Raw genomic sequence first — 11,434 nt, forward strand, 5'->3', positions numbered from 1 at the left:
TATATACCCATCAACAGCCAACAGGTTGTTTACCAGGTGGTAGAGGAACAAGATCCCATGTCCCATTATGGTGAAGAGCATCTATTTCATTTTTCATAGTTGTCCTCCATCCCGGATCATATAAAGCATTCTGAACTGTCTTAGGAACAGAAAGTTTTGAAAGTTGAGAAGTAAGACTTGAGATCAAGCATGACAAGAGACATATTGGATAATCGGATGTTGAGTAACACAAGAACGAGTACCTTCTCGAAGAGCAATAGGTGGAGAGTCCGAAGTACTAGGTAACTCAAGATCTAAATATGAAGACAAAGTTGGTGGAGAAATGGGAGCCAGGAGCTGCAAGCGACGTGAGTACACCTATAAAGGAACAAGGGGAGGCACTGAAGCTGGTTGGGTAAAAGTGGGTGAGTGTGCAGGAGAAAGGGTAAGAGTAGGTAATGGTAGAGGATCACACTTAACAACCGAAGATGTGTTCGATAAATAGGGTATGGACTCAAAGAAGGTGACATTAGCGCTCGTGAAGTAACGTCTAAGAGTAGGACTATAGCAGCGATATCCTTTTTGAGTCCGGGAATAACCAACAAAGAAACACTTGGTAGAACGTGGATCAAGCTTACCAAAGCATGGGCCAAGGTTATGAACATAGCAAACACACCCAAAGATTTTTGGAGGGAGAGAAAAAGATGGAGAGGAAGGGAACAAAATGGAGAAGAGAGAGGAACCATCAAAGACTGATGAAGGCATACGGTTAATAAGGTGACACGCAGTAAGAATACCATCACTCCAAAAAAGTTTAGGAACATGCATGTGCAGTAGAAGTGCTTGGGTTACATCTAACAAATGGCGGTTTTTACGTTCAGCCACCCCATTCTGTTGGGGTGTATAAGAGCATGAAGTTTGAAGAACAATTCCTTTATTACTTAAGTAGCAAAAGCACTAGATTGATATTCTTTAGCATTGTCAGAATGCAAAACTTGAGCTTTTTGTCTAAATGAAGTTTTAATTTCTTCTCGCAAGACTTTGAATATGAAAAGAAGTTCAGATCGTGCCTTCATCAGAAACAACCATGTCATATGAAAATGGTCATCAACAAATGTAACAACTATATGTTGAATGGATGCCCCGAATGAGGCTTGGGTCTGCCTCTACCTATTTATGAATTGCATTATTCTGGAATCTTTGAAGAGTTTAGTTCTACAGCGTGTTACATTGGTATTTTTTTTTTTTTATCATTATTCTAATTTCATTTGTATGTCTAGAGGACCAAGTTCACGAGTTTCTGGGTTTGACCTCCCAACTTTAGAGCCAATGGAGAAGTCAAAAATTTATCTTTTGGGGCTGAATTTATATTATAATAAAAAGCTTTTGTAAATAAACCAAGCCCCCTTAAACTGCGATCTCATTTGGAATTACCCCCTAACTATCAATTTTGGCAATCACTCCCTTAAGCTACTAAAATATTGCAATTCTCCCTCCTTAATTAATTTGGCATAAATGCCATTGATAGAAAAATAAAAGTCATATAATCGTAAAAATAAAAAATAAATAAAAACTTTAAAAAATAGTTATGAAAAAGAAAAAATTGGGAAATTTTTTGGATGAATAAAAAAATTTAAAATAGCATTAAAAACATGAAAAAAGATTGAAAAATCAAAAACTTGAAAAATGTGAAAAATATTTTTAAAAAAAATAGTTGGTATATTTTGTGGTTGTGTTAGAATTTATAGTGGTAATTTTGTCTTTGTAGGGGAGATGGTACGTTACAATCTTTTAGTTGAGTTAGGAAGGGGTAGCTGAAGATTGGGTGGAAGTTTGAGTGGCTTTATATTTTCCCCGAACAATCTTTTTGTATGTAATTTATATTTTTTATATATAATGATAGGAAACTATAAAACATAGGTGAAGACGCAAAAATACACACACACATATCTAACATGTTCACCAATCTGAAGATCTCTAACGTACAATATGGTTGTGACAGATCATAAATTGCAAACTATGACACGTCCTGTTTTCTTGTGTTTAGGTTCTTCTAGCCCCTCCCCATGCCTCTGCCCATATTAAGTTAGGTTTGGATAGTGAGTTGAGATGAAAGTTAAAAGTGGGATAAAATATTATTATAATGTAATCTTTTAATATTATTATTGTTTTGGGATTTGAAAAAGTTGAATTGTTTATTGTATTTTGTGTGAAATTTGTAAAATTTGTAATGATGAGATGAAATGAGTTGAGAGCCCCTCTCAATCCAAACCGAGCCTTATAGCTCTCTGGTCACATGTGGGTTTATTTCTGACAGGATCTTATTTTCTTGTGGTTAGGTTCTTCTAAGCCGTTTGCGGTTGTTCTTGAGCCCTGGGTATCCATATGAGGAAATTTTAAGGACATTCCACAATCAGACCAGCATCATTATGTGCTCATACCTTCCCATTTTCACTAGCTTTAATAGAACCAAAGGTACACTACCTCTTACTTCATTGACCTTATATCTGAAGCGAGGACTCCATTGACATTATATTGTTCCATATCTAGTAAGTATCCTTCTAGGAAGCATACCATTTCACAACCAGATTTGACTGAATCAATCAAATTTATTTTGTTTCATTTTGTTCTTTAAATTCTCAATTCTTTTTAAGAAAAAGGGCAGCTGAAAAGTCATTTCATTTATGAAAATACCAATATTTGAATAACAATTCAAAAATATAATTTTTATTCAATTCAGTCAAGTCTGGTTGTCAAATGGTATGTTAAGTATCCTTTCCCTAATTTAATGTGGATGGAATTCGTTCTGATTCTTTGGAGAGTCTTTGCAGGGGGTTTGATTCAGTTAAACCATGGAAGGCCTCAACCTCTTCAATATGTGGTCAATGCAGCCTTTTTAGCTACGCTCTATGGTGATTATCTCGAAGCTGCAGATACACCTGGTTGGTATTGTGGGCCCAATTTCTATTCAACCAAAGTGTTGCGTGAATTTGCCAAAACACAGGTACATGATGTTTTAATCTCCTTCAATAAATTTATTTTACCAATAAGAAAAGGTCTTGTAGGGAACTTGACTCTGGTCACGTGATAATAAGTGGGTGCTGATAAATGATGGACAATTTACTGTGGTGTTACATGCAGATTGATTACATCCTTGGAAAAAACCCTCGTAAGATGAGCTATATTGTGGGTTTTGGTAGTCATTACCCAAGACACGCCCACCATAGAGGTGCATCTATCCCTAGGAACAAGATCAAGTATAACTGTAAAGGAGGCTGGAAATGGCGGGACAGGACGAAGCCAAACCCAAATACATTGGTTGGAGCTATGGTTGCTGGCCCTGACAAGCATGATGGTTTCCATGATGTTCGTACAAACTACAATTACACAGAGCCGACTCTTGCTGGCAACGCAGGTTTAGTTGCCGCACTTGTGGCTTTGTCTGGTGATGGGACTACTGGGATTGACAAGAACACCATTTTCTCTGCAGTTCCCCCCATGTTTCCAACCCCGCCACCACCTCCCGCACCTTGGAAACCATGAGTTATTGTGTCACCTCATCTTCTATTGCCAAGTGTGCTGTATGACTAATGAGTTTTTGGTGCAGTAATAGTTTATGGTGTTCGTATCTCCTTATTGTTAAGAGAAATGCTACGACGAAGAAGGAGATGCACATAAGAAAGCAATGACTAACTTCCTAAAGGCAATGGGTTGGGGCCTGGTTGGGGATTCCAGGGTCATGGCCAGTGTTAAGAATCGATCACTGATACTTGGGAATGTCTCTTTCTTTTGAGTTTTTTCGTATATGTAATATATATGTAACCATTATCATTCTTTAGACAAGAATTTAACAGTTTGAAATGAGTTCACAAATCAATTTCTATCTTACTGAATCAATTTTGTTTTATTCGTCGTATTGCTTTTTTATTCTTCCTAGCTTTGAAATTTTCCATAAAATTTCCATCCAATGGTATCTTGACCTTCCCGCGGCAGATCTCGGTATTCATGTCAATATATTCTCGGTTTGTGCCAATTGATTTCAGCCATTACATGAGTTTTCAATTCTTGAACGTTGTTGGCAACGAACTTTCTCTTGGTAACGCTCTGGTTAATTGGAGAGAGGACTCAAACTGCAGACGACACCCGATCTCATTTTAGCCAGCGTGCTAGATTGTAAATTTATAATTTGTCTTCCGCTGAATGTTTCGCAGGGAGACAATTACATTTGCACTCCCATATTGTCTCTTACGTTGTCATTGGCGACAGAATAGGTCACCATGCATGTATGTATTCCCCACGACTGAGATTGGATAGGTTAATTATCTTAGTTGGAACGGTAGAGTTCATTTTCAATCAGTTACTTGCCACACGTTGGCTAACAATGGTAGTACGATCTATCCCTTGGTGCTGTTGGTTGCTAGGGCCAAGTCATTCCTTTCGGGAAAGTTATCTTTGACGTTAATCAGACTTGTAATCTTGGGGAATGACTGAAGTTAAGAATAAAGCAAGAGCTTCTTTGTTACCTTTCCACTTTAACTTTTCTACATTCTGTGCATTACATAAGAATGGTCACCATGAATCAATGGGAGTTGTTTGTTTCCTCCCATTGCATTAACAACTTGCGTCCACATTATAATGTTCTCCTTTTAGCTTTTACATATTCTTTGCCTCCCCAGCACAACCATCTCTGTCATATATACAAAGATAACCTCGTTGTGAACTGCATTACAAGGGTATGGAAGCGGAACTCAGTAGCTCCTTGGAGTATACGCCAACATGGATAGTTGCCCTTGTCTGCTCCATCATTATTCTTATATCTGTTTGTGCTGAGCGAGCTCTTCATCACCTTGGAAAGGTATTCAAATTGTCGTGTGAGCTCTAACATTATTATCATAATGCCCATAGCCTTAATTAGTTTGTTGTTTGTTGGTGTTGGCTTCCCCATTCAGTTCTTGACGCATAAGGAACAAGATCAACTATATGGAGCCTTGCAAAAATTAATGGAAGGTTTGCTGCTCTCTCTCTCTCTCATAAGCCACATTCATAAGCCACATTCATAGCCATTTTTGCAACCCTATAATCCTCCCTCTCTCATTTTAACTTGCAAATTCAGCATGTACAAATATTTACATTATTTGCTAATTAAGCCTGATCAATGTGCTCCCCTGATGCTTGTTTACAGAACTGATGCTTCTAGGGTTCATTTCCCTTTTGTTAACGGTCTTTCAAGGTTTGATAAGTCGTATATGCATACCATCTCATCTTGCATCTTCCATGCTTCCATGCAAGAGGGACAAGGGTTCCTCAAATGGTTCCGAACATAACTCTCATCGAGCTGTAAGAAATCAACGACAGCTTCTGTCTGAAGTTACTAATACAGGGCACTGTCTAAATGAGGTGTGTTAAAATCTTTGATTATAACTTATTTTTTATACCTAACTTATTTTATTCTCAAGATGCTTGTAAATATTGATGTGCTATATATACGTGTGAAAATGAATAATATGCATTCCATCCATTTCAAGTGCAAATGATATAAAGGTGTCGCCTTAAAAGACAAAAATGATGTTTATCATTGAAATGGAAGTATAAGCTATCTAATAAAGCGGATATTCAATTGATCCATACTTACATCTCTTGTTTTTTTTTTTCTTTTCATACTCAGGGAAAGGTTCCATTGTTATCATTGGAAGCATTACACCAACTGCACATTTTCATTTTTGTATTGGCAGTTGTTCATGTGATCTTCTGTGTCACGACAATGTTTCTTGGGGGAGCCAGGGTAATCTATTCATGCCTCTTACTTTAGTTTCCACTGCAAAAAGTGTTTTTATAATTCTATTTTCTTTTAAGAAGCTGTTATGCCTTCTGTATCTTTGTGCCCTTTGTTCGTGATAATGTCGCAATTTGAAATCTGCATCGCTTTAGTTCATGACAAGAATTTGTGGTTTTTACTCTTAATCTATTGTCCATTTGTTGCATTATTTACAAGCTCTTTGACAAGAATCTCATAGTTTATGTAATTTTTCTTCTGCATATGTAGATACGCCAGTGGAAGCGCTGGGAGGACGAAATTGCGAAGGAAATTGCGCAGTCAAGGAGAGGTAATCTGAACCTAGATTTGTAATATATATTGAATGATACTTTATTAGCTAATTGAATTTTTTTTTTAACTGGAATGAACACATAAATAATCTTTTATGCAGATCCAAGTGCAACAAGGGGCAGTAGCACTCATGCTAACAAGTTTGTCAAAGATCATGCAATGGGATATTGGAAAAGGACAGCTATTGTTAGTTGGATGGTGAGTTTGAATTTATCTTTCCCAATTTTATTGAAATTCACAAAGTATGAATCTTGAGGTATCTGCATTTTTTCTTTTCTTTCATTAATTAGATGAGCTTAGAGCTTATCTCTTCATACTTTAATATCCCCAAATTAGTCAGAAAAGAACTCCATTGATACAAAAAATTATAGTTATTTCTTTATAAATTACAAAAACATCGTACACTGCTTATTTCTTAAGCATGACTGTTATCATAGTGTTGTCTTAAACTTTCATAATATTGTTCAGTGTCTGTCTGTGTGTCTCTTAATTTTATACCTGCTATTTTCTTATTTAAACTAATTCCCAACTAAGCAAGATGAAAGTTTAAGACGTAGGAATTACTAAATCCTACTTTTTTCATCATGAAACAATAGGATTATGCTACAGCTCCCGCTGGGAGCTCCCGCTGGAGGTGTAGTGTTATTTTATATGTGTTTTGTTTAAGTAATTTTTTATATAGATATTTTATTATTTTAAAATATTTTAAAAAAATAAAATAAATTTAAAACATCATTAAGAAAATACTTTCTTAATCAGAAAGTAAAAAAATATATATTAAAAAATACTGAATCATGAAGTAAAATAAAAAATTATAAAAAATATTTTTAAAAAAATAAAATAAATTTAGAACATCATTAAAAACACTTCCTTAAATAGAAAGTAAAAAAAAAATCATTAAAAAATATTTTCTTAATCACGAAGTAAAATAAAAAATCATAAAATATGATTTTTTATTTTACTTCGTGATTAAGAAAATATTTTTTAATAATATTCTGAATTTTTTTATTTCTTAAAACTATTTAAAATTATTAAAAAAATCTATATAAAAAATAACTTAAAAAAAACACATAAAAAATACACTACTAATCTCCAGCGGGAGATAAAGCATTTTCCGAAACAATAACATCAGTGCATTGTTTGTCATTTATAAATTTTCTAGTTTTTAAAACAGTAACATCAATGCACTCTTTGGATGCTCCAAGCCAAACAAGTCGAGGTAATCGCTACTTTTCCAATGCACACAACAGGCAATGAGTTAACTTATAGGATTTAGTACGTAATGCTATAGAGAGTAATGCAAACTAAAGTGTCTCTCCATGTATGGCGTAGAAGAAAAAAGATGAGGTCAATATTCTGCTATGCGATGCTTTCCAGCTCACCAGATGTGCCATCAGCAGTATCGTGTACTCTGCAAACTTGGCTCTCATGTTAAGGGCCTGGCCCACCAATGTTAAGAGCACAATGCACAGTCTGGACTGCATTATACATATAAAATGTGGCAGCTCAAATTATTAACTCGTTTATAACAAACACACCATCTTGCATAGTGATATTTGGTATAATAGATTTTGTTCAAGGAATTGCTCTATGCTTGTGATAATGTTTGAAGACTTTTTATGTTTATTGGTAGATATCATTCTTCAAACAGTTTTATGGCTCCGTTACCAAGTCAGACTACATTGTACTGCGACAAGGATTCATCAAGGTCAAATTTGCATCCTTTCTACATACATACGCATATCCAGTTTGTTTCATATGTTACTTAAATCTGTTTTTTTGCTTCCGAGCAGGAGTACTGCACTAACGATCCTAGTTTTGATTTTCACGAGTACATGATACGGACACTTGAAGTTGATTTCAAAAAAGTTGTAGGCATAAGGTAAAACCTAAAGGCATAGTTTAATTATTGAACTATTTTCCAAGCGTCGGATTGTATTTTACACACTAACATTGCCACATTGTAGCTGGTACCTGTGGCTCTTTGTTGTGGCCTTTTTGCTACTGAATGTGGCAGGTAATTATGTGCTTAGATCTTGATTGTGTGCCTATACATCTCATTTCATGATTGGAATTCTGAATCTTACTCTTGTTTAAATTGAACAAGCAGGATGGCACACATATTTTTGGTTGTCCTTTTTGCCATTGATTGTAAGTGGCTTAGGTAGATTCCTAGTGGAAATCAGTTACTGTGAGTTATTTATGAATGGACATAATTGGACTAATGTTTGAGATGGTTGGATTGACAGCTGCTACTCTTTGTGGGTGCCAAGCTAGAACACGTTATTACACGTTTGGCTATGGGGGTACAAGAGATGAAGAGAGATGATCATGAAGCACAGCAGGTCACATATATGGCGAGGAAGGAGAAGGAGAAAGAACATGAAGCAGTAAGAGTGAAGCCTTCAAACGATCACTTTTGGTTTGGTCGCCCTGCCATTGTTCTCGACATAATACACTTCATTTTGTTTCAGAACTCATTTGAGATTGCATTCTTCTTCTGGATCTTGGTGAGGAAACATATATCAGCTAGTTAGCTACGTAGTTCACATTTCGTTCCAAAACCGTACATCATACATACAACTGCATTATTAAGTTCTTCACATTTACTCCTTTGCAGAGCACATACGGATTCCACTCTTGCATCATGGAAAAAGTAGGTTACATTGTAACAAGACTTATTATGGGGTAATACTTGAGGGACGAGGAAATTATGGAACATATTTTAATTTTTTGTTCTTGTCCCATCATATCATTCAGTTGCTCATGTGATAGTTTCTTTATGCAGGGTGATTGTTCAAGTGCTGTGTAGCTACATCACCTTGCCTTTGTATGCTATTGTGACCCAGGTTAGATATACATGCTTCGTCGTTTGATCAATCGATAAGCTTCACCTGAGATATGAAAATCCTCATTCTTTCTTACCTAATTTATTTTCACCACATGAAGATGGGTAGCAAAATCAGAGAACTATTTTTTCCTGGAGACGTGGGATCAATAATAGGTAGTTGGTTCAATGGCAACGAAGCACAAAGTCGCCCCTCTGAAGCAAGTCAGATACAAATGCAAACAATGAATAAAGAAATGACCCAGATTGGTCAGATTTCAGACCTAGCGACGATTGCGATTGAAGAAACTACAACATCAGTAACTGAGCTCCCTTCGGAAGCCCAATAGCCTTTTCCAATGCTATGTGGCCATTATCTCAAGTCTTGCTTCAGAAACATCACATGCTATGTGGCAATTTGATTTCAGATGGTAAAAGTTCACTTTAAAGATGGATCATAAGTAAGATTTTTTCCTTTAATTTTCATTAAAAAAAAAAAACAGAAGAAATATTCTTTCTATAATAATAAAGGTCTTAATCTTTCATTTTCTGATGTGTGTTGTAGACTTTATCAAGTATGTTGTGGATCTTATAATATTGGGCAGTAAATTGAATGATTGTAATGGAAGTTGTAGAGACACTGGTTTAATTTGTGAGAAGGGAATGTAAAATATTCATTCACTGTTCATAATTCCACAAGGCAAATCCCAACCTCCTAGATAGAATATTCCAAATACAAGACAATCGATAAAATCCCCTCTTGTCCCCCTCCCCCATTCCTTCTTACTTAGAGCATTCACATTCGATTTCCTAAATTTTTCTCTAAATTTTAGCTAAAAATGACACTCCCTATAATTTTATCCTAAATTTTACTCATTTTTAAAAAACCTTCTACATCTCATTCCCTATCCTTTCTCTATTCTATTAAAATAATATTCTTCTATTATTTATTTATTACTTTTTTCTCTCACTTCCATTTTCAAACTTAACTACTTAATATTTTTTCTTATGTTTTGAACTATTATTATAGTGAATATTTTAAACAAAAATTTAAATTATTTTTTAAGGGTTTAATAATATTTTTAAAATTATTATTTTTATATTTTAGTAATTATTTAAATTATTTTTAAAAATATTATTTAAAAGTATAATAAATATGAGTATAAGAGAAAATGTAGTCGATTGAAAAAATAATTTATTTTATTTATTTGAATAAAATATTAATAAAAAATGATTTAGGGGATGAATAGTGGTATTTAGGGAACCACTGTTCATTTCCTAAATCAAAATCCTAATATAGGGAATGGGATGGGATGGGGTTTTTGAGCTTTTTCCTAAATTTTTCCCTATAATTTAGGGATAATAGTAGTATGAGGAATGAGATGGGGATGCTCTTACAGAGAAAATAACAAAATGCTAACTGACTCTCCCATGCAAACAACACAGGAGCAACAGAATAACAAAACGTAGCGTTCTAATTAAACTAGTGAACGACACCGTATAGGCCCTGATTACTGACCGCTTAACATGGCTTCCTCTCTTTCGACAGCCCCAATGCTCCAGACTTCATCTTCCCTCGATCCTTCTTCTGTATTCAGAACCGAGCACCTAACAAGTCCCCCTCTTAAGCCCACAAGGTGCAGGTAAAGTTCTTGAAATTTTCACAAAACTTCCTAGCTATTGTCTTTCGAGGATGTTCCCGTCCACTTCACCAACACCTCTATTACAGCTTGGTTGCCTTGGCGTCTAACCCGCAGATCTATCACTGCTTGAGGCTCAGGTTGAAGATCCCCATTTTTATCCACATGTGGCAGTGTTGGCAGGGGCTGGATCTAACTCCCCAACTTCTTTTTTAGGCAGGACACATGGAACATCGGATGGATTTTGGAAGAGGGTGGCAAGCTCAGCCTATTTGCGGCTATCCCAATCTTCTGCAACACCTGGAACGGCCCAAAAAACTTGGGCAAAAATTTCATAACGACGCATATCCACGAATTTTTGACGATAGGGTTGTAAACGTAAGTACATCCAATCCCCAATCTCGAAACTCCTCTATGTTCTCCTTCGGTGAGCATATATTTTCATTCTACTCTGAGCCCACTCCATGTTTTCTTTCAATAGTTCTCTAAGTTTTTCTCTAGATCTCAGAAATTGGTCGACTACTTCAGTTGAGGAAGTCCCTAGCACATAGGACAGTAATTGTGGTGGTGGATAGCCGTAAAGGGCTTGGAAAGGGGAGATCTTCGTGGTTGTATGATAGGAGTTATTATAGCTCCATTCTGCCATGGATAACCACTTACTCCATTCTCTTTGTTTAGTACCAGCATAGCAACGTAGGTAGATCTCCAAGCATTTATTTAGAACCTCTGTTTGCCTATCCGATTGGCGATGTTAAGCAGAACTAAAATTCAGTGAGTAGCCCTGTAGTGTAAATAAATTCCTCCCAAAAGAGCTCAAAAATATAGGATCCTGATCCGACACAATGGACCTAGGAAGTTCATGTAACTTGAAGACCCAGTCCA

At 35.8% G+C, this 11,434-nt stretch overlaps 2 protein-coding genes across 2 annotated transcripts; both read left to right on the plus strand.

The window, feature by feature from the left end:
• The first annotated feature begins 322 nt into the window (after nucleotides 1–322).
• On the plus strand, nucleotides 323–3,876 carry LOC108989949 (endoglucanase 25-like). Its single transcript, XM_035689592.1, has 4 exons — nucleotides 323–424; nucleotides 2,319–2,454; nucleotides 2,811–2,983; nucleotides 3,121–3,876. Exons 1-4 carry the CDS (start codon nucleotides 323–325, stop codon nucleotides 3,520–3,522), a joined length of 813 nt encoding a protein of 270 aa, XP_035545485.1. The 3' UTR covers nucleotides 3,523–3,876.
• Nucleotides 3,877–4,614: 738 nt separating this feature from the next.
• LOC109017616 (MLO-like protein 13) lies at nucleotides 4,615–9,571 on the plus strand. Its single transcript, XM_035689083.1, has 14 exons — nucleotides 4,615–4,834; nucleotides 4,929–4,986; nucleotides 5,162–5,376; nucleotides 5,645–5,761; nucleotides 6,023–6,083; nucleotides 6,186–6,283; nucleotides 7,719–7,793; nucleotides 7,879–7,967; nucleotides 8,053–8,102; nucleotides 8,196–8,236; nucleotides 8,335–8,595; nucleotides 8,706–8,773; nucleotides 8,874–8,934; nucleotides 9,035–9,571. The coding sequence occupies exons 1-14, from the start codon at nucleotides 4,715–4,717 to the stop codon at nucleotides 9,260–9,262; spliced, it is 1,542 nt and encodes a 513-aa protein (XP_035544976.1). The 5' UTR covers nucleotides 4,615–4,714; the 3' UTR covers nucleotides 9,263–9,571.
• The last annotated feature ends 1,863 nt before the right edge of the window (nucleotides 9,572–11,434 follow it).

Source organism: Juglans regia, chromosome 4 (genome assembly GCF_001411555.2).
Source record: "Juglans regia cultivar Chandler chromosome 4, Walnut 2.0, whole genome shotgun sequence".
NCBI classification, from domain to species: Eukaryota; Viridiplantae; Streptophyta; class Magnoliopsida; order Fagales; family Juglandaceae; genus Juglans; species Juglans regia.

Bases quoted from the DNA above. Each gene is read 5' to 3' on its own strand.
- LOC109017616 (XM_035689083.1), top strand. From the start codon at position 4,715: ATGGAAGCGGAACTCAGTAGCTCCTTGGAGTATACGCCAACATGGATA. The intron at 5,762-6,022 runs GTAATCTATTCA...CTGCATATGTAG, and splicing joins TGTTTCTTGGGGGAGCCAGG to ATACGCCAGTGGAAGCGCTG. The intron at 6,084-6,185 runs GTAATCTGAACC...TCTTTTATGCAG, and splicing joins AATTGCGCAGTCAAGGAGAG to ATCCAAGTGCAACAAGGGGC.
- LOC108989949 (XM_035689592.1), top strand. From the start codon at position 323: ATGGGAGCCAGGAGCTGCAAGCGACGTGAGTACACCTATAAAGGAACA. The intron at 425-2,318 runs GTAAGAGTAGGT...TCTTGTGGTTAG, and splicing joins GTGAGTGTGCAGGAGAAAGG to GTTCTTCTAAGCCGTTTGCG. The intron at 2,455-2,810 runs GTACACTACCTC...GAGTCTTTGCAG, and splicing joins TAGCTTTAATAGAACCAAAG to GGGGTTTGATTCAGTTAAAC.